The sequence below is a fragment of the Glycine soja genome, chromosome 14, assembly GCF_004193775.1.
Source record: "Glycine soja cultivar W05 chromosome 14, ASM419377v2, whole genome shotgun sequence".
Classification (NCBI taxonomy): Eukaryota; Viridiplantae; Streptophyta; class Magnoliopsida; order Fabales; family Fabaceae; genus Glycine; species Glycine soja.
The window spans coordinates 8,532,899-8,555,468 of NC_041015.1; the positions used below are offsets into that span (position 1 = coordinate 8,532,899).

General features: G+C 37.6%; 4 protein-coding genes across 6 annotated transcripts; 3 read left to right on the forward strand and 1 right to left on the reverse strand.

Annotated features, from left to right (window-relative positions):
- The first annotated feature begins 10,129 nt into the window (after positions 1–10,129).
- Positions 10,130–11,601, forward strand: LOC114383009 (protein PELPK1). The gene has a single exon (XM_028342580.1). The coding sequence runs from the start codon at positions 10,232–10,234 to the stop codon at positions 11,291–11,293; it is 1,062 nt and encodes a 353-aa protein (XP_028198381.1). The 5' UTR covers positions 10,130–10,231; the 3' UTR covers positions 11,294–11,601.
- A 1,829-nt stretch (positions 11,602–13,430) lies between these two features.
- On the forward strand, positions 13,431–13,835 carry LOC114385302. The gene has a single exon (XM_028345316.1). The coding sequence runs from the start codon at positions 13,431–13,433 to the stop codon at positions 13,833–13,835; it is 405 nt and encodes a 134-aa protein (XP_028201117.1).
- Positions 13,836–14,821: 986 nt separating this feature from the next.
- On the forward strand, positions 14,822–15,964 carry LOC114385303. The gene is made up of 3 exons (XM_028345318.1): positions 14,822–15,205; positions 15,488–15,600; positions 15,676–15,964. The coding sequence occupies exons 1-3, from the start codon at positions 14,822–14,824 to the stop codon at positions 15,962–15,964; spliced, it is 786 nt and encodes a 261-aa protein (XP_028201119.1).
- A 592-nt stretch (positions 15,965–16,556) lies between these two features.
- LOC114385164 lies at positions 16,557–20,948 on the reverse strand. 3 transcript variants are annotated; one of them, XM_028345169.1, is made up of 6 exons: positions 20,507–20,948; positions 19,939–20,338; positions 18,890–19,541; positions 18,567–18,766; positions 18,233–18,477; positions 16,557–18,030 (listed from the first exon to the last, which is right to left on the reverse strand). In XM_028345169.1, the coding sequence occupies exons 2-6, from the start codon at positions 20,205–20,207 to the stop codon at positions 17,234–17,236; spliced, it is 2,163 nt and encodes a 720-aa protein (XP_028200970.1). In that variant the 5' UTR covers positions 20,208–20,338; positions 20,507–20,948; the 3' UTR covers positions 16,557–17,233. The 3 variants fall into 3 exon arrangements, with proteins under 3 accessions (XP_028200970.1, XP_028200969.1, XP_028200968.1); XM_028345168.1 differs by having other exon boundaries at positions 19,939–20,354; XM_028345167.1 differs by having other exon boundaries at positions 19,939–20,948.
- Between the last annotated feature and the right edge of the window lie 1,622 nt (positions 20,949–22,570).

A 22,570-nucleotide genomic window follows, 5' to 3' on the forward strand; every position in this document is an offset into this window, starting at 1 on the left:
TCTTCTGAGAAAACTAGGCATGTTGAATACGTAAACATGATACATTTTCTTGTTTATGATATAGCCTAAAAGCCTTAAAATAAAACAAAGTTTGATGAAAAAGATAAAATATTTAGACCATCAACTAACTAAATGCATGAATTATTTCAAATTGACTTTGACTCTTTTTTTTTTTTACGAATCACTAATATCATATATACATATATAAGGAGAGGTGAGATCAAATTATAGAATTGAGTAATAATTGTTGAAGTTATATCGGTATAATTTAATTGGTGAGTTTTAAAAAAATATGATTTAATTGACAGTTATAGAATTGAGTAATATATATATATATATATATATATATATATATATATATATATATATATATATATATATATATATAAGTATAAGGTTTAAGAAAATATTGCTGCTATCTAGACATGAGCACAGCAACATAGACGGAAATGTGCCACAAAATTGTTTTGCTTTAGTTTGCATCAGAAGGTTTTCAGAAGCTGTGTTATATAAGGTTAAGAGATGTGAAACGTGTACCGGAATGGTTACTTGTTGGTAATCTAACTTTTTAATTTTGAGATTGAATTTGTCTGTTGTTAATCTTGTTATACGCTTCTGCCCATTTCAAAGATAATAATAACTTATAACAGTTTATTGGGGAGGCATAGAAAGCTTGCAAGGAACTATTTTCATTGGCAAACATCGCTAATAATTCCTGAATTGTCTAAAGTCTTTGAATTGTCTAAGCATGAGTTGCCTATAATATCTGAGATGTCTAAGGTTCCTGAATTGTCTAAGCGCGAGTTGCCTAAAGTCTCTGAATTGCTTAAGCCCGAGTTACCTAAAGTACCCAAGTTGCCTGAGATTTCTGAATTGCCTAAGCCCGAGTTGACTAAAGTACCTGAGTTGCCTAAGGTTCCTGAATCGTTTAAGCTCGAGTTGACTAAAATACCTGAGTTGACTAAAGTATCTGAGTTGTCTAAGGTTCCTGAATTGCCTAAACCTACGTTTCCTAAAGTACCTAAGCCAGAATTGCCTATGGTCCTTGAATTGCCTAAGCTCGAATTGTCAAAAATACCTAAAATACCTAAGGTTCCTGAATTCCTTAAGGTTCCCAGGACATTTTCAACTACCAATCTTCAGTTTGAATTATTCCTTACGCTGTCTTGTCCTCAGATCAAAATTGGCTGCATTCCAGTACCTAGGTCATGTTGTTTGATAGATGTGATTTGATATATGTTAATTTTCACTCGTGTATAATATGTTTTAGCTACTTAAGAGTTAAGAGTGATTGTGTCGGTTTACAAATATTTTGAACCATACTATAAATTATGTTTAATTTGGAGTTATTTAAGTTGATTACAGTTATACCATTGCGTACTAATAGACATCTTCATGTAATGTTGTGAATTTAATAAGATTGTCATTTCTGAGTACAACTTTCTAGACATTTTGCTACTAATTGGTTCTGTCGTTACATTTTTTTCTTGTTTTAACAGACTCAATAACATTGAATTCAGCTATCGAAATTTTATCAATGCTCTCTGCAAAGCAAAGGAAACTATGATCAGGGGTCATATCACACACAAATTAGCATTTTCGTATATCTAATTCTCACATCTAACATTTGATACAATCTTGATTCGCTACTATTATGCCTCGGGAAAGTACACTGATTTATTAGAATTTCCACAAGTAATGACGTTTACATGTATTGATGCATTAAAACAAAACTAATTGGATATGATTAGGATTGAAGAATGCTCTTTATTATTATAATTTTTTATGGAAACTATTGACATTTGAGAACAAGCAAGAATTTAAAAGTACTGAAATTATCAATATTAACAATGCGTAATTTTATTTTATAATTAAATTTGGCTCTTATTTAAACTATGTGGCAATTATGGGATCCCTAAATGATGAAGAAGCAGCAGTTCGACCCAAGCGCACCACAAAGAGGCCCACTAATTAGGAGGAATATATCCACTAGCATAGCAGAAAAGGACAATTTGGGAATTCACCTTAGGATAGTGCCTTCCTCATCGTGCTTGTCTCGCACGAACGTTTGCTTTGCGATTCTTGTCCCCCAGAGATCACGGCAGAATTGATCTTGTTTCCTGTTTTTCCAGCATTGTTAATATTTCTATTTTTTTGAAAATATTTAAATAGATGTAATGAATCAAGAGGAAGGCAATGAGAATTTTCGATTTCTTACCTTAATCTCGCTGCTTCTGGAGGTTGATTCCTGTCCTCCAATTCAGGAATATCTTCATCCCTACCAATTGGTGCTTCCATTGACCCTCCCCATGGCAGACAACACTTGTAGCCACACCCTCTCGCGCCTTGAAGAAGCTGTCACCCTCCTCACACAAAACCAAACCACACTCACAGCCACTCAAAATTCCCTACATACCCGTCTCGACGAGGTCCTAGCTCGTCTACAGTCCCTCGAAGCTTCTTCCCCCTCCATGTCTCCCCGGCCCTCCACGCCACGCATGAACCTTGATATCCCCCGTTTCGACGGCACTAATGCTCTGGCCTGGATTTTCAAGATAACCCAATTTTTTGATTACCATCGCACCCCCGAGGACGACCGTCTTCAGGTAGCCTCCTTTTACCTTGAAGGCGCCGCACTAAGCTGGTTTCAGTGGCTCTACCGCAATGACCAATTACCCTCTTGGTCTTCATTTATCCAAGCTCTTGAGCTCCGCTTCGCACCCACCCTCTATGACGATCCTCGCGGCGCCTTGTTTAAGCTCTCTCAGCACGGTTCAGTATCCAGCTACCTCGCCGAGTTTGAGTCTCTGGCCAACCGGATCGTGGGCTTACCCACCCCTTTTCTCCTCAGCTCTTTCATTTCGGGCCTCCACCCCGACATCCGGCGCGAGGTACTGGCCTTACAACCCCTGTCCCTCGTCCAGGAGGTGGCGCTAGCCCGCCTCCAGGAGGACAAACTATTCGACGCTCGCCGCTCCTCACGCCCCAAACCATCCCCCCTTACCTTCCCCGCTAACCCACAACCACTCACCACCATCACCCCTCCTCCCCTGTTACCCTCTCCCCCAAAACCTACCTACAAACGACTTACCCAGGCAGAAATGGCGTCTCGCCGCAAACGTGGGTTGTGCTACCACTGCGACGAGCGCTATGGCCCCAACCACCGTTGCCGTGCCAAGTTCTTCCTCCTCATTGCTCCCCAGGACGATGACGACCCCTTTCCACCAGACTCCCCTGATACCATTGACACAAACCCACCTCCACCACCCCCACCAGACCCCGACCCCGCCCAACTCACTCTTTACGCTTTGTCTGGCCAACCAACCCCCGCCACCCTTCGAGTCATAGGCACCATTAAGGGCCACGACACGGTCATCCTCGTGGACGGAGGTAGTACACACAACTTCGTCCACGACCGCCTAGCCCACTTCCTCAACCTCAACCCTCAGACCATCCCTCTTTTACCCGTCATGGTCGGCAACGACACCGAGGTCCATTGCGACAAGGTTTGCCGCAATGTCGCCATTTCCATCCAGGGCTGCCACTTTACCCTTGACCTACATGTAATGACGTTGGGCGGACCCGATATCGTCCTTGGTGTGGCCTGGCTCAAGCTTTTGGGCCCAATAACCACGGACTATTCGCACCTCACAATGACCTTTCACCACCAAGGCAAGCCCATCACCATCCACGGGGAACTTACCTCAGGCCCAATTGAAATCCCTCACGACCAAGTCCGGAGCCTCCTTACCACCAACCGGGTTGCGGCCTTATTTCACATCCAGCTTCTCTCCCCTGACCCGCCATCCCCAACCTTACCATCCACACCCCCTCCCCTTCGTTCCCTCCTCACCAAATATTCCACCCTGTTTCAACCTCCGGCACACCTACCCCCCACTCGACCAACATACCACTCCATCCACCTTGAACCAAATTCCCAACCAGTCAACGTCCGCCCCTATAGATACCCATATTCTCATAAGTGCGAGATTGAACGGCAAGTTGACGACATGCTTCGTCGTCAACTCATACGTCCCAGCCGTAGCCCGTATTCCAGTCCGGTGCTTCTTGTCAAGAAAAAGGATGGGACATGGCGGTTCTGTGTGGACTACCGTGCACTGAACTCGCTCACGATCAAGGATCGATTTCCTCTACCCACCATTGATGAACTCCTTGACGATTTGGGCAATTCTTCTTGGTTCTCGAAGATGGACCTTGCGCAGGGATTCCATCAGATTCGCATGGAGGAGCAAGACATACCCAAAACTGCATTCAGAACACATCAAGGCCATTACGAATACATCGTGATGCCCTTTGGCCTCTGCAATGCGCCATCGACTTTCCAGGCTACAATGAATGAGCTCTTTCGCCCATTTATCCGCAAATTCATGCTCGTCTTCTTTGACGACATATTGGTTTTCAGTAGCGATTTCCAGGCTCACCTCCACCACCTGGAGTGTGTTTTCAGAACCTTGCAACAGGGGCAATTCCATTTGAAAGCTTCCAAATGCATCTTCGGGCAACGGCGTATTGAGTATCTCGGCCATTTCGTCTCTTCCCAGAGAGTAGAACCCGACCCGTCCAAGATTAAGGCTATGCTACAATGGCCTCCTCCGACTACACCCAAACAACTTCGCGGTTTCCTAGGACTAACCGGGTTCTACCGGCGTTTTTTTCACCGTTATGCCCAAATAGCTGAACCATTGACCCAACTCCTGCGTAAGGACGGGTTCAAATGGACACCCGAGGCCCAAACTGCTTTCGCCAAGCTCAAGGAGGCCATGACCGCCACACCTGTGCTCGCCTTGCCGGATTTCACCATCCCTTTCGTTCTGGAGACCGACGCCTCTGGGTCCGGCATGGGTGATGTTCTGATGCAAAGGGGTCACCCCATTGCTTACTTTAGTAAGCAATTCTGCCCCAAGCTCCTCCGATCTTTTACATACATACGGGAGCTTCACACAATCACCACCGCCGTCAAACGCTGGCGTCAATATCTCCTGGGCCACACCTTCGTGATTCTAACGGACCATAAGAGTCTTCGCGAGTTGATGACTCAACCGGTTCAGACCCCAGAACAACATGTATACCTGGCCAAGCTTCTTGGTTACAATTATTCTATCCAGTATAAGGCTGGCCGTAACAATGTAGTAGCAGATGCCCTCTCGCGCCTTCATGAACCGGACTCCGTAGCTGCATGTTTCCAAATCATCTCCATGCCCCACCCACAATTCCTTGACGAGCTCAAGAGGGAATTATCGGGATCGGACGAATTCAAGACACTCATGCTCCAAGTTCGCAACCATCCTTCCGATTATCCGGGTTTCAAAATCAGAGACAACCTGCTCCTTTTTCAGGGCAGCATCAGGGCAACCCTTTTATTCCCCTTCTTCTGGAGGAATATCACAAATCCCCCCTCGGTGGTCACATGGGGCTTGCTAAGACCCTGGGTCGTCTCCAGCAAAGCTTTTTCTGGGAACACATGCGCCGTGATACCCAGAACTTTATAAAGCAATGTTCGAATTGGCTTCAGACCAAATACACTCCAAAGAAGCCCGCCGGCCATTTCCAGCCAATCCCACCACCATCACGGCCTTGGGAGGATTTGGCCCTCGATTTCATCACTGGGTTACCCATTTCGAATGGCGCTACAGTCATCATGACGGTGGTTGATCGTTTCTCCAAGGGCGGACACTTCGGGACTCTGCCAACCCATTTCACAGCTCACATGGCGGCCCACTTGTTCATTGACCTCATCTGCAAGCTTCACAGTTTCCCACGGAGCTTAATCTCCGACCGTGACCCCCTCTTCCTCAGCAAGTTCTGGCGGGAGCTTTCCAAACTCAGCGGGACCAAGCTGCGCATGAGCATGGCTTATCATCCCCAGAGCGATGGGCAATCTGAGGTGCTCAACCGCGTCGTTGAACAATATCTTCGTAGCTTCGTTCATGCAAAACCAGCAAATTGGCACAAATTTTTGAGTTTGGCGGAGTGGTGCTACAGTACATCGCGCCATTCTGCTACGGGGCTAACCCCATACGAGGTCACTTATGGTAAACCCCCGCCGGCGATCCCTGACTACCTTCCGGGAACGTCGGATGTCGAGGCAGTGGATTTCCTCCTCACCTCCCGACAGGACATGTTCACCACCCTCTGACGAAAGCTCGAAAAATCGCAGGCTCAGATGAAAGCCCATGCTGATGGCCATCGTCGAGAGGTCAGCTTTCAAATCGGAGACTGGGTCTACGTGAAGTTACGTCCTTACCGCCAAACCACAGTGGCCGACAAATTCCACAAACTGGGGAAGCGCTTTTATGGTCCTTATCAGATAACAGAAGTGATAGGTAAGGTAGCTTATCGCCTTGCATTACCACCAACAGCTAAGATCCACCCCGTGTTTCACATTTCGAAGCTCAAACCGCATCAGGGACCCATCACGAAGGAACAGTCACTTCCCCCATCCTCTTGGGCCAACAACCCAGTAGTGGCCCCACTGACTATCCTGGACCACAAATGGAGCGACCATGACCCTCCCGAGCTTTCAGTCCTTGTCCAATGGGCAGGACTCCAGCCTGAAGATACTACATGGGAACGCTGGGCTGACCTCCAAGACGTTTACCACCTTGAGGACAAGGTGCTTCCGGAAGAGGTAGGAGATGATAGAGAAGCAGCAGTTCGACCCAAGCGCACCACAAAGAGGCCCACTAATTGGGAGGAATATATCCACTAGCATAGCAGAAAAGGGCAATTTGGGAATTCACCTTAGGATAGTGCCTTCCTCATCGTGCTTGTCTCGCACGAATGTTTGCTTTGCGATTCTTGTCCCCCAGAGATCACAGCAGAATTGATCTTGTTTCCTGTTTTTCCAGCATTGTTAATATTTCTGTTTTTTTGAAAATATTATAAATAGATGTAATGAATCAAGAGGAAGACAATGAAAATTTTCGATTTCTTACCTTAATCTCTTTGCTTCTGGAGGTTGATTCCTGTCCTCCAATTCAGGAATATCTTCATCCCTACCACTAAACCTTTTCTATCCTTTCTTCTTAATTGGTGGATGTATATGGTGATCAAGGTTTTAAATAATGATTGCAGTTGTATTGTAGTTTCGTCGCATTTATTGATATCGCAGTAAATTATAGACAAATGCGGTTGCAGATAGTTAAAAAAATTTGATATTGCGGTCTAAATCACCGTCACTCACTGTTTTTTACCTTGATAGTGATGAAGAATTTTCACAATTTTGGATCTTTAACATCTTTTAGCTACTGATGAAGGTGGTGCTACACTGTACTAATTAAGGCCATAATATATTTTTCACAACTATTGAACTTGCATGCTAAGGCACTGGCACTGTATGATAATATAAACTGATATTTTATCACACTTAATAAAATTATGTGTTTTTCCATAAAAAAATAAAATTAATTATATTAACATATAAATCAATCAAATTAAAATTAATTTTTTTTGTTAATTTATTATGCAAATAAAAGATATTTCTAGTTTTTTTTCTAAATCTTGAAATTTCTTCTATTGATATCAATTTTTTAAAACTCAATTTACATATCCACTTATAATATAAGTAGTTATCAGAGGGCATGCACGAGTCACAACACTTTAGTTTAACAATATATAAAACCTTTTATATAATATAATTAATTTTTATTACTTGCATCCATTTGGTAAACAATTAGTTTAATAATAATAATAAGTATAATACATAAGAAATGAAAAGTATAATATGCATAATTATCACAAATCATTGTTAATTATCATTTTCATTATTATAATTATATAATTATAAAAAAAATCTAATTGCCATCAATTATTATAATTACATTACAATTATTATATAATTTAAAATAAATTGTCTTTAAAAAAATCAAATAAATCTATTACTTAGACCTCTTGAGAATGCTATGTGTAAACATTCCTATTGAAAAATATTTTTCAATATTTTTGTATGTATTATTATAGATTATATAACATGATAAATAATTAAATAATCAATAAAAATATGTGTAACTCTTTAATTTCTAGAAAATTTATCTAAAGATTTTCAATGGTCAACCAAACAAATTTTATTCATCTCCAGGAAACATGATTCCCAGGCTTTGTGATTCCTAGGAATCATGATTCTCGGATATGAAAAAACTTATTTTCTATCAAACGTCTCGTAAAGGAAATTTTTTTAAGTTAAAATTAGTTATCAATCATGTTGACAATTACAATGACAGAAACAAGAATCTTCAAAAAATTCATTTATATTAAAAGGGTCTTGCTAACCAATGCCCTAAGGACATTGGTTAAGGAATTAAAAATAGAAAGTATTTATAATGGAGATCATGGGCAAGCTAAAAAAAAGTAATGGACAACACAATTTTGTATATTCCAATATAATTTTCTTCCTTTTAATTCATTAACGAATGCCTTGAGGGCACTAGTTAGCATTTGACATATTAAAATAGTTCAATAGAATTAAGATGTGCATATTTTTATAAAATAAAGCAAAAATAAAGTGTAGTTTAGACTTGACACTAGCTAAAAAGTTAGCTACAAGTTGAGAAGTTAACGGGAAGTTGAAAAGTTAGTTAGTAATAGAAAAGATTAAAAATAAAATCTAATAAATGTTCAAGGACAAAAAAAGAATAAATATAAAAAGTTAAAACTGAGCGTTTTAATAAATACTACTTCAAGTAGTGTCTAAAAAAAGTTAGAAGCTACCAAGAAATGAGCTGAAAACTATATAATAACAGAAAAATAATAAAATCATGATTTATTTAAAAATAGTAATTAGGAAAGATGGTAATTATATTAAGAATAAAAAGAAAAGAAAATATAAAAAATTAAAAATTAGAAACTAGTATTTTTAAAAATGATAGTTCAAGTAGTATGTCAAAAAATATTAAAAATTATTAAAAAAAATTATTTATCAAATAATTAAATAAATTTTTCAACTAAAAAAATAAAAATTAACTAAAATATCTGATGTAACATAATCTTAGACATTTCTTTTATGAGAAAATGAGGCATGTTGAAAAGGTAAAACATGACACACTTTCATTTGTATGATATAATTCAAGGTCTTAAAAATAGTTACACTATCAACTAACTAAATGCATAAATTATTACTGTGATTCTCAGACAAATTCAAATGTATTTGCAAAGATAAGCAGAAGCCTATATAATTTATACATTTCTAAATTTTAAAGGGTAGATAATAAAATCACATCACATTACGGGTAAGAAAGTGGGGATTTTTGCTGTGTACCAGCAATTTCAAACAATTACGTATGTTTATTTCTCTGTTCAGATTTGGTTAAAACATTATCTAACGTGTAACTTGCTTATTTATGGCCAAAACTTTACTCAATTCAGATCTGCAAGAAACTTGAAAAGTAGTAGTATATGATATTAATATGCGAAGAAAAACTAATAGGACACTCATGCTACAAAGTACCAAAAGAAGGCATAGCAACCACACACACAATATATATATATATATATATATATATATTGCTGCTAGCTAGACACGAGCACAACATGAGACAGAAATGCGACAAAAAGTTGTTTTGCTTTAATTTGCATGCATGAAAAAGTTTTCAGAAGCTGAGTTATGTAGGGTTTAAAGATGTGAAACGTGTACCGGATGGTTACTTGTTGGTCATCTAACTTTTGAATTTTATGTGATTGGATTTGTCTGTTGAATTTCAAAGATGGTAATAATAGTAATATTTATAAGAGTTTATTGGGGGTTGAAATTAAGTCTGGTTAGTTGACAATACAGAGAAAACTTGCAAGGAACTATTTTCATTGGCAAACATCTCTAGTAATCCTTAGCTTTGTGGTAGCTTTCTAAAAGGAAAACATTGACTTTCGTGGATAAAGGGAATTGTTTAACACTTCAAAGTTCAAATCAAAGGTGATTAAAATGTCTTCATTTGCTTCTAATGTAGATAGATAGTAGATTAGTTGACCAACAACGGTTCTGATTAAAGTTTGATATGAAGGATACTGTGTGGATAAGAAGTTGAGCTAACAATACTTCCATGCACCACCCCATTCCCACCAACTCACGCTGCATAGCCCATCATTGAGTTACACAGTTTCGTCTATAAAAGTCCTAATATACAATACAACACCAGCAGTGTACGCTCACAAAACATCTCTAAACGCTTGTAAAGATCTCCATCTCCCATTGATCCTCCTGAAGTTTTTGTATTCAACCATGGCTACCTATAGTTGGTCAACTGAGATATTTTCATTTTTGGTTCTAACGTTGTTGTCGACAAGCAGTCACACAATGGTTGCTGGAGCACGCAATCTTCTCGAATCAACCTTGTCAAAACCAGAAGTGCCAACACTTCCCAAACCTCATGAGTTGCCACCATTGCCGGAAATCCCTGAATTGCCCAAGTTTGAGTCGCCTAAGATCCCTGCACTCCCGAAACCTGAGCTACCTAAGGTCCCTGAACTGTCTAAGCCTGACATGTCTAAAGTTCCTGAGTTGCCTAAAGTCCCAGAAAGGCTTAAAGTACCCGAGATATCTAAGATCCTTGAATTGTCTAAGCCCGAGTTGCCTAAAGGACCAGAATTACTTAAGCCTGAGTTACCTAGTGTACCTAATATCCCTAAGGTTCCTGAATTGCCTAAACCAGAGTTGCCTGAAGTCCCAAAGTTGCCTAAGCCTGAGTTGCCAAAAGTACCAGAATTGCCTAAACCTGAGTTACCTAAAGTACCTGAGATCCCTGAATTGCCTAATCTCGAGTTGCCTAAAGTAACACAATTGCCTAAGTCTAAGTTACCAAAAGTACCTGAGATCCCTAAGGTCCCTGAATTTCCTAAGCCCGAGTTGCCTAAAGTTCCTGAATTGTCTAAGCCAGAGTTACCAAAAGCACCTGAGATTCCTAAGGTCCCTGAATTTCCTAAGCCCGAGTTGCCTAAAGTTCCTGAATTGTCTAAGCCAGAGTTACCAAAAGCACCTGAGATCCCTAAGGTCCCTGAATTTCCTAAGCCCGAGTTGCCTAAAGTTCCTGAATTGCCTAAGCCAGAGTTACCAAAAATACCTGAAATCCCTAAGGTCCCTGAATTTCCTAAGCCAGAGTTGCCTAAAGTTCCTGAAGTGCCTAAGCCAGAGTTGTCAAAAGTACCAAAGCTACCTAAGTCTGAGTTACCTAAAGTACCTGAGATTCCTGAATTGCCTAAGTCCGAGTTGCCTAAAATACCGGAGATTCCTAAGGTCCCTGAATTCCCAAAAGTTCCTAAAGCATTTTCAACCACCAATCCTTGAGTTTGAATTATGTCTTTTGCTTACTTGTCCTCAGGTCATAACTGGATGTATTCCAGTGCCTAGTTCATGTTGTTTGATGGGTGTGCTATGATATATGTTAATTGTCACTTGTGTATAATATGTTGTAGCTACTTGAGTGCAATTGAGTCGGTTTACTAGTATTTTGAACCATACTATAGATTATGTTTAGTTTGAAGTTTTTTAAATTGTCAATTGCATTGATATCATTGCATACTGATAGACATCCTCTCATGTGTTAAATGTTGTGAATTTAATAAGATTGTAATGTCTGAGTATAATTCTCTAGATATTTTGCTTTGGTTTTGCCGTTACATTTTTTTCTTGGTTTGCCCAAATCTATCGACGCTCTCTGCAGAGCAAAGGAAACTACGATAAGTGGATCATATAACATATAATGTAACATTTTCGTATATCAAATTTTTACATTTAAACATATGATATGATCTTAATTCGCTACTATTATGCCTCGGCCAAGTGCTCTGATTCATTAGAGCAGTATGATGAAAGGAGTTTCCACTTTCCACAAGTAATGATGTCAACACGTATTGATTGATTAAATCAAAACAGATTGGATACGATTAGGATTGAAGAATACTCTATATTTATGTTTTCTTTTATGGAAAAAATTGAGATTTGATAGCAAACTTGAATCTAAAAGTACCGAAATTGTAAAACCAAAGGAAAAATTGAGATTTGTTAGCAAGCATGAATTGATATCTCCTTAACTTCAACTTCAAGTCAGAGTAACAGCACAATAACCTTGCTATAAGTAGTACTTGAGCCTGAAAACTAAGTCAAAGTTTGTAAAATTATTAGTAGACACAACAAATGACAAATTAACTATCAACACATTGACAATATTAAGAAGAACAAAGATAAGTTTACAAAAAAAAAAAACCAACAAAGATAAAAGGATGCTTGATAACATGTACTAACTCCAACTAGGATTAGCTAACTTGTACTTTGACTAGGAAGGAGAGAGTACAAGATAGGCTACGGAATCAAACCAAACCATGCATCATGCATTCTGCATACAACTTCGCATTTTCCGACCTACATGTTAAATAGCAATAAAATTGTGACCCAATAGATTTGACAAAGTTGATAATACATACCGAACTTGTAATAAAATTCAAGTATTTTAAACATGATTAAATTTCAGATCAAAGATAAATCTCATAAGCTACTCAAAAGATCAAAGCTTGTGGAAATATCTTAAAGCCCCATCAAGAATTAAAAAAAAAGTAATAAAATTACAACAAGGAAAGGAAAGCATTACATAAATTGATTCTTGTCGTCTGTTATAACCGTTGCTCTTGCTCAACCAGTTACCTAAAATTCCCTAGAGAGTGATAGCAAATTCTCTCTATACAAACAATGATATAGTAAACTTGTTAAGATATATGTGAATATGTTTAGTTTGTTAAGCATATAATTAGTTTCCTAAATATATGCTTACCTAAATTACAATAACAAAATACATTCACATATATCTTAATTTTCGAGTTTCCTGTATTATTATTAGTTTCCTAGTTTCCTGAGATTACGCCTTGTATATTATATATATATTCCAAGTCAGTAAATGAAATCGTTGCGGAAAATATTTTTTTATGGTATCAGAGCTTGGTTGAGGGAATAAGGAAAAACCGTCCCTCACCGGAGACCGATGGTGAGCCCTTTTGCTCACTACCTCTCTCTCTCTCAAATCCCTTATATATATATATATATATATATATATATATATATCTCAAATCTCTTCCCTTACCTTACCTTCCCTTCATCTCTTTTATTTCTTCTTCTTCTCACCGTTATGACGGACAACAAGAGTTCTTTCCATTCGGCTCTTGCAGTTTTCAATATATGGAACCATATCTCCATCGCTCTTGAAAGGGAGAATGTTCAATACTCTACATGGGCAGAGCTTTTGAAAATTATCTCACATTCTCATAAGGTCGTTCATCACATTATTCCTCCTGCCAGCGACAAAGAGAAGATACTTGCGACTGAGGATGAAAAGGAATTATGGTCGATTCTTGATGCTATGGTTCTTTCCTAGCTTTATGCAACCATCTCCAATGATGTGTTGCATACAATTATTGAACCCGATGCCACGACCATGGATGCTTGGAATAGGTTGAGAGATATTTTCCAAGACAACAAACATTCCCGTGTGGTAACTCTTGAGGACGAATTGTCCAATACTAAGATGGAGAATTTTCCAAATGCTTCGGCATATCATCAATGTCTCAAGTCCCCTGCTGATCAGTTGAAAAATGTTGGAGCACCGATGTCGAAGAGCCACCTCGTCATTCAACTTGTTTTGGGTCTCACAAGTGCATATCAAGGTGTAGGGACGTTAATTCGGCAGAGTGATCCTCTACCTTCGTTTTATCAGGCTCGGTCGATGCTCACACTTGAGGAAGCCGAATTGGCAAAGGAGGCTGCCATGGGTTTGGAGTTGGCAATGGTGGCTGCCTCACAATCCGTTTATGACTCAAATTCCTCACATTCGAACCAGTAGCACCGTGGGAAGCCATCTAGATATCGCAATAATTCTGAAGAAAAAAAAATCCGGTGGCGGTGGTCTTGGGTCCAACGGTGGAAAATCCGGCTGTTGTTTGATGATTTTAGGGACAGTCTGTCGTCCTCCTGCTTCGACTGCGGGGGTGTGTTAAGATATATGTGAATATATTTAGTTTGTTAAGCATGTAATTAGTTTCCTAAATATATGCTTACCTAAATTACAATAACAAAATATATTCACAAATATCTTAGTTTCCGAGTTTCCTGTATTATTATTAGTTTCCTAGTTTCCTCAGATTACGCCTTGTACATTATAAAAGAATATTTTCCTCAACGATTTCATTCACTAACTTGGAAAATATATAATGTACAAGGCGTAATCTCAGGAAACTAGGAAACTAATATTAATATAGGAAACTCGAAAACTAAGATATATATGAATATATTTTGTTATTGTAATTTAGGTAAGCATATATTTAGGAAACTAATTATATGCTTAACAAACTAAATATATTCACATATATCTTAACAAAACTATATCTACGGCCCATCTCCGTCTTTTACTAAGGAATTCTTCATTAAGTGCAATGTTTTTGGTCATGTCTTAGAAGTAGTCTTGATGCAAGATAAGCAACCTATCGCTTATTTCAAAAAGGTCATTTCCCTCGCACTATGCCAAAATTTGTGTACGAGAAGGAAATTATGGCTTTGGCATTATCTATTCATTATTGGCAACATTACCTTTTAGGGAGGAGCTTTAAGGTTTATACGGACCATTAGAGTTTTAAGCATCTCCTTCAATAGCAATGTTGGTTGGCTAAGCTCATAGGGTACCAAATCTAGGTCATATACAAGCCCAATCCTGACAAGGTTGTTGATGCCTTATCCTGCCAGCACCCCATTCCTTAAATTAATGTCATCACTATCAGACCTTATTGGGTTGATTTCCCCAAAATTAGAGCTGAGGTTCAAAATGACCATGAGATGCCCTATTTGAGCCAAGCCTTGCAGTCTAATCCAAATTCAACTCCTCATAACATTCTTTGGGATGGTTTGATATTTTTCAAAGGTCGCCTAATGTTGCCTAACTCTTCTGTTTTGATCCCTTCCCTTTTGGCTGAGTATCATGATACTATTACAGGAATCATTTGGGATGATATCTCCCTTGATTTTATTACCGAGCTACCATGCTCACAAGGTTATGAAGTGATTTTGGTGGTGGTGGATCGTCTATCTAAATACGCCCACTTCATTGCTTTAAAGCACCTTTACACAGCTCGAATGGTAGCAGAGGCTTTTATAAAGAATGTTACTAAGCTCCACAGGTTCCTGAAGTCGATCATAAGTGATAAGGATACTTTTTTCTCGGTAAATTTTGGAGTGATTTATTTCGCCTTCAAGGAACAATTCTGCACATGAGCACCACCTATCACCCGTGGACGGATGACCAAATAGAGGTGGTTAACCATTGTTTGGAAACCTTTCTCCGTTGCTTTGCCTCAGAGAAACCTTCCAAATGGTATATGAGGTTGTCTTGGGTTGAATTTTGGTACAATACTACAATGCATTCTACCACTAGGAAATCACCCTGAGATTGTTTTTGGACACTCTCCTCCCACTATACTCCATTTCCTGAATGGGGAAACTCAGGTAATTATTGTAGCTACAATGCTCATGGACCGTGATGAGGCTCTTCGCCAACTCAAATTTCATTTGCACCGAGCTCTGCAGACAATGAAGAAATATGTTGATGCTTATAGGAGGCATGTGACTTTTACTCTTAGAGACTAGATGTTTGTGACGCTCTGCCCACATAGACAATAGTTTGTCGTTCGTAGGATCATCCCCAAGTTGTCCCCTCGCTACTATGGACCCTTTCAAGTGTTGTCTCGTGTAGAAGAGGTGACCTATAAACTTCAATTTTCAGACTCAGCTCGAATTCACCCAGTTTTTCATGTTTCACAGCTCAAACGATCAGTGAAGAGTGGTTCTACTACCACTACTTTGCCTCGTAGGCTGGCTGTTGCTGAATATAAGCCTCCTAGTCTTGAAGCTAGTTTGGCAACTCAGGTAAACAAGCACCAAGGCAACTTGGTGGAAGAATGGTTGATCCTATGGAAGTCATAGCTTGAAGAGGAAGCCTCTTGGGAATGGTTCCACTTCGGTTTTGATGCCACTGTCTTTTCAGTGTTCAACAACCAATATCCTGGTGTATCCTTTACTCATCATATAACTTACAAAACACTATAATTATGAGATAAGAAGGCTCACCTAATTTTCTGCTTCTGCAGTTATTTTCCTTACCAGCTTAGTATATTCACTTTATACAATTCAAAGTGTTGTCTCTTAACCTCATAGTTTGGTCCAATTTTAATATTTAACTAGAAAAAGAAAGGATTTAACAAATATATTTGTCCAAAATCAACAAGATTATTCTTGGTCTTATTATTAAAGAGTAACCCTTGTCTTTTTTCCTTATTCTCTAATATTTGCACATTCACTTTAATAGCAACAATTGATTGTATCAGTAGTGATGTTTTAGCTCATCCAGGCTACTCAAATTTCATAGCAAGAATTGATTGTATCAATACAGATGTTTACAATGCAGTCAAATTGTTTCTTTTACAAGTAGAGCAAGGTATTCGCTCCTTGATGTATTCGATTCCACTACTTTTCTATGAAGATTGCCAACTAAATAACAAATAAAATAAGTTTCAAATTCTCCCTAATTAAAGTATATTAATACCTTGCAACTTATTCCAAATAATGTCAGTAAATAGTATATGTACATAACATATAAATCAAAGAACGAGAATATCAAAGCCAAAAACTAAAAGAAAAGACATGATCCATGGAATGATCTATCCTCTGCAATGAACTGAGTACTTGAAAGGACTTCAAATTCTAAAGATGGTACAATGTAAAAAAATTTAAAAAAAAATGATTACGCTAGCATGACTATTGACTATGAAAGTGAGGGGAAATTGATCAAAATTGAAAAGTTTAGGAATGGCTTCCACTTTCTAAGAAAAATTGACAACTAACCCTTCCCAGATGATCACCTAAAAGTATTGCCAGGTATAAAGGCTGAACAAACACCTAAAAGTATTGCCAGGTATAAAGGCCGAACAAAACATACGCACAAGTTCTTTGCTTCCTCCATTTGATCTCCAACTACCAACCATGCTCATATAATTACAGCAATAACTGTTCTCTGATCAGCGTAAGAGCATATGCTGATCTTTTAGTAGATGCTGCAACCTCAAAGACAAGAGGCAACAGGACTAGAGTGCCCACATATTCAAAAAGTTGCAGAATATTTTGAAATGAATTCCAGTTTGCATTGACCAGACATTCTAGATCAAACATGATGACTACTGGTACCAGCCAAATTGGTCATCTTAATCGTGATAATCTTTTCCGTTTCCGATTCTTCTTATTATACACAACCACACTTTTTGTGTTACTGCTACCATGAGGAAGAGCCAAACTTGATGATGGTTTGCCAATGTAGGTTCTGCCTTTCTTAGAAACCCATTTCAGTGGCATATTGTTAACTACAGTGCCAATATCAGTAGAATTATTCAGTTCAACTTGTTTTTGAATTTGATCTAGCATCTGATGGGTCCAAGCCAATGACAGATCCAACGCAAAAGAATCATCCACTGGCTTTTTCCATAGATCCATCAAAACCTCTTCAAAAGACCGGAAAGACATGGATGGTTGATAACCTTTAAGATTTTCACAAATCATGTTTACTTTGACAACATGCTTGCAAAGGTTACCTTGCATTGACCAAGAACAATCACAGAATGCAAATTCAGATCCTGGATTCCACACTATATGTGTTAAGCTACTGTCTTTCTGGCTCACAACCTTGGCAAAGAGGTGGTCTTTATCATCCAAGGAAACAGCATAGTCCGGAATTTGAAGTGCCCGATGCCATGATGTAGAAGCAATATATTTTTCCTTCACATTCTGGAAAGAATCACTCTCATCAGCATACCGGTCAAGCCAGTAGCTTGAATGCAACTCAGTTGTTAACTTGTGGACTAACCAATCTACTCTTTGCAATGCTCCAAGATGTGAATCATCAAAAAGTTTGGCTTTCAGCTTAACATGATAGGCTTCTAATGCTCCAGAAGCTTCCTGGCTTGCTAATGGAAAATTTCTCATCGTTGAAAGCCACATTTCTGCAGAACAGAAGGAAGGGCAAGGAGAAAGTGAGTAAATATATCAAATCAATGACAAACTGACTAACCCATAACTTCGTAAGTAAAATGGTAAGGAACATTTCATTCGTAATATTGGACTTGCATGCATGCATGTGAATATGCCTTCAGTCAAACCAGACATTTTATGTGCATGCAAGAGAGAAAAGGAGAAAGATCTAACCAAGCTTGGGCAACCACATGACTTTGAAATATTCCATGAAAGCAGTTTGGTCAACAAAATCCAGCAAGAATTGTTCCAAGGCAAGCGATGCATTAATACCTCCCCAAATGTTGTACACTATTCTCCCAAGACGCTTAAAAATCTCCCGCTGAATCTCAATGTTACTACATTTCTTAACAATATTCCTAAGCCAAGATCTACGAACACGCCATAGTGAAAATAGGACAGGACAGCAAAATATATCTCTGTAAAAACAATTAATAGAAGTAAGAAAATTAAACAGCAGCACTATAAAAATTTTAACCAAACTCGTTTCAAAAGCAATAAATCTTACCTCAAAAGATCAATTTCAGCTGCAGCGTCATCAATTAAAAATCCACTGACTTTCCATCCAGGCTCAACACTACGAGCTCGATCAATTAAAGCTTTCAACCACTTAGACACATCGGGCTTTGTAAAGCTACGTGTAATGACCCATGCGACAGGAAGTGCATGTTGTCTTGAATCAAAAACAAGTAGTGTGAACAAGGGATACTGCCAATATGAAAAGATAACTAAGTTAGGATGATTGAAAATATATTGCAATACGAACAAGATAAATGTATTTCTTTTAGATCTACCATAACTTAAAAGTGATGATTGAAAAACAAATATTACTTTAAGTCTCTTCACACCAAACGTAGAGTCTGCTGCAACAACACTTCGATGACCAAAACGAATCATTTGTTGCAGCTGCCATTCTGTTTGGATCCCCAAGATGAAAGGGTCAGACTCTGAAGTATCCTGGTGAAAAAATACAGACTTTCTATTGCGTTCAATCCAAATGCGGATGCTAGCTTGATCATCTAGATCCAGCTCATGGGTAGACCTTTTGATAATCATCCCTAGCTTGTGGACATACTGAGAAGCAAGGCTACTGACTTTTGCATCTGAACCACAATATCGCTGAATTCCTTCTATGTGTTTCTCCAAGATATTCTCTTCTGGGATGCCCAAATATATCATGGACATAGTTTGCTGCTGAATTTCATTGCAAATATACGGAATTTTTTTGGCGCCTGGGCCAATGGCATCTCTATCAAGTGGTCCGTGGCAGATAAAACCAGACTTGTTAATATGACGCCTTTCATTGTATACAATAAGTGCCAGTGATGGCTGAGCATAAAGACGTTTGACAACAAAATGACAAGTACAACCTCGCATTGATTGAGGTCTAGCAGCACGATTTCGAGTATTAAGTCGATACCTTCGACTGGGTAATATACCTCCTCCCTCCCCATAATTTTCAGGGCCAAACGAGCACCAGTACCTTCATAGAGAACAAAGTTCAACTACACAACATAAGTATCAGAAACCTAATTGTGTAGATCACCACTTAAGTTTTAAATCATTCATTTGCTAGTCTGCTGTTGGTTCCAAACTTCAGATAGCAACAAGGAAATGATTTGAACTTATGAACAAGTTTAAGATAAAGGAACTTAACAAGGACCAAATTTTCAACAAGAGAAATATGATTTCACACTTCCAAGTTCCAATGTTCTATAAAAACATAAACTAGAAACACACCAAGCAAGAAAATGCTAAACATATACTACAAAAGCCAAACAATCTTCTGATTACATTACAATAACAAAAAGAGGAATAAAATGTCTATAAGCATGATAATAATCATTTTGAATGACAAAATAGACATGGCAGAAACTTACAGCCTGTACTCCAGATACTCATCGTCCTTGTACTCCTTCAAGCTTCCAATAGTCCGTTTCCTTCCTCTCTCGATATGAAACCGAGTCGGGCACTCCACATTAGTACATTCACCAATTATAAAAGCATCAACTCTGTCATAGGGAATGAGGGCAACCTCATCATGGTGCTCAGCATTACCAAACTTGGTCCAAGTCAGGTCAGCAGCACAAAACTCCTCCTCAGGTGGGTCTTGCAAAGGAATCTTCCCCACGGATTCAACTATAGCCATATCCAAAATGGCACAAAAACCAAAAAACACAAAAACCTTCCTTGCTATATATACAGAACAATCTAGAAGTCTCTCCAGAAACAATCACATGTTCAAAACAGTAAAACTGTTGAAGCACAGAACAGAACACCCTGAAACAACAATACCCTTTTGAGATAAACAGTTAAAGACTTGATTTTGATAAGTATTTTGAGCTATGAGCAATAACAGCTACACAATTCAATCAAAAGAAAGAGTAAAAGCTAAAAAAAACAAAGGTTAGGGCAAGTTGTGTAGTGAGAATTGAAGGGAATACCTACCTTTTTGGTTAAATATTCACAAGAAGAAGAACATGATTGTGCGTGTTGCAGTGGAAGAGAATAGTGCCTTTAAAAAAACACTTTTTCCATCACATCAAATGCAATTATAACACAAAGTCTATCATAGGGTTGAACCAACCAATGAATAGCTCCATTCAAGAACAAGCTGCGACCGGATTTAAAAGGATACTGAACAATACAAGCTCCAGGAATTGGTTCTAAGAGAAAAGCAATGGACTCGCGTGGGTAGTCTCGATTTTACTATCGCTACCACCATGTAATCATGAGTTGATGAGTCATACCCAATGCCAAATAATTTTGAATCGTCACCACATTGTTAATTCATTTATGAAGACAGGTACATGGTTTCCATATGATAAAATCATGATGATTCAAGTACGCATGGGTTAAGATTATAAATCCTCTGCAAGAACCAACAAAGCCTACCTATTAGGGTTGATTGGTTAGTAGTGAGAATTTAGGTAATTTATATCAGATCCTAGATTAAGTATCCTTGTTACCGCTATACATTAAAAAAATGTAGCTAGTATTTTAAACACACAAATTTAAATATTTGTATTTTAATATTATTTATTTTTATTATCATTAAAATAATTTTTTTTAATTGAATTAATTTTATATAACTTTTTATATAATAAGTATGTTTTTTTGTTGGATAAGATAAATTGTTTTAATTAAATATGAAGGTTTTTTTTATTTTACCAAAAAACTTTTAATGGTAAAGGAGTTTTTTAAGTTAAAAATTAATAAAACTGAACAAATAACTTGTACTTATTTTTAAGTTTCTTTTTTCTAGCTTTAAATTAAAATTAACTTTTAAATAGAAAAAAAAGTCAGGCACCAAACAGAATAAGTTACACGAAATCTGCCAAATAAAATAATTCATCAAAATTTATGTTGTAGAATATCAGACTGCAAGTTATAAAAAGTATGAATTGAATACTACAAGAATTTGATATTCTCTTTAAAAAAAATGTTAATAGTACTAAATTGAAAACTACAATACTTATTTAAAAGTCTTATCTTAGTTGAATATATATTATAAATTTTTTATTAAAAATCTTTTAAAATCTCAATCTTAAACTAAACTGAAAGATATACAAGAATTTGATTTGATCATATAAAGGAATAGGTATCCTTTCAACTTTTTTCTATACCTCCCTAAAGATAAAATATGTAATAAAAGAATAAATTCAAATATTTCATTGGTGAGTGAAGTAGTGTAACCAATAGAAATGGAAATCTAGGTGACATCTTAAATGCTACATGACTACAAGTTGGGCAAAAGGTGAGAAATGGGAGAAACGTACAAATCTGAAATCCCATTGGCACTGCCTTGCTTATTGTTACAAATAGCACAAATTCATAAATAAGAGACATCATGTGAAATGATTTGCATATTAAAAAGGGACAAAAACTGTATGCAGAACTTTATTTATTTTGAATATGGGCTCAATCCACCTGACCCAATCGATCATTTAATAAGCGGAGAAGAGGCCCACATGACACATCCCATCATGCACTTCATTATTTGGTAGAAAATAACATCTATTGCATTTGTATGCATGATATTAATGATAATAACCAGGCAAAAGGCTATTTTGAGAGATTCACATTTGACACTATATTTAGAAGGGAGGGGGAAAAATAGTATAACTTTTGTGTTAATCTTAGGAGTGAGCTACAATAAGCAAACTCTGAAGTTATCAAAGCTCTCATATCATTTAAACAACAAAACTTTCCAAGATTTGAAGTTACGTGATAATAGTATGTTACCAAGCTCACGGTAAAATTGTATATACTTTTTTCTTAATGAAAAAACTTATTTAATATATATATATATATATATATATATATATATATATATATATATATATAATAAAGAGTTTCATGTAAAACAAATATACTTTCAACCAATCAAAGATTATTTTTCATATTTCATTTAAGATACTTATTATTAAAATCAATAAATATATCTGTGTTGTAATTGAATGATAATGTTTACATTATTAGTGCCTAAGTTGTTCATTCTACTGTAAATTT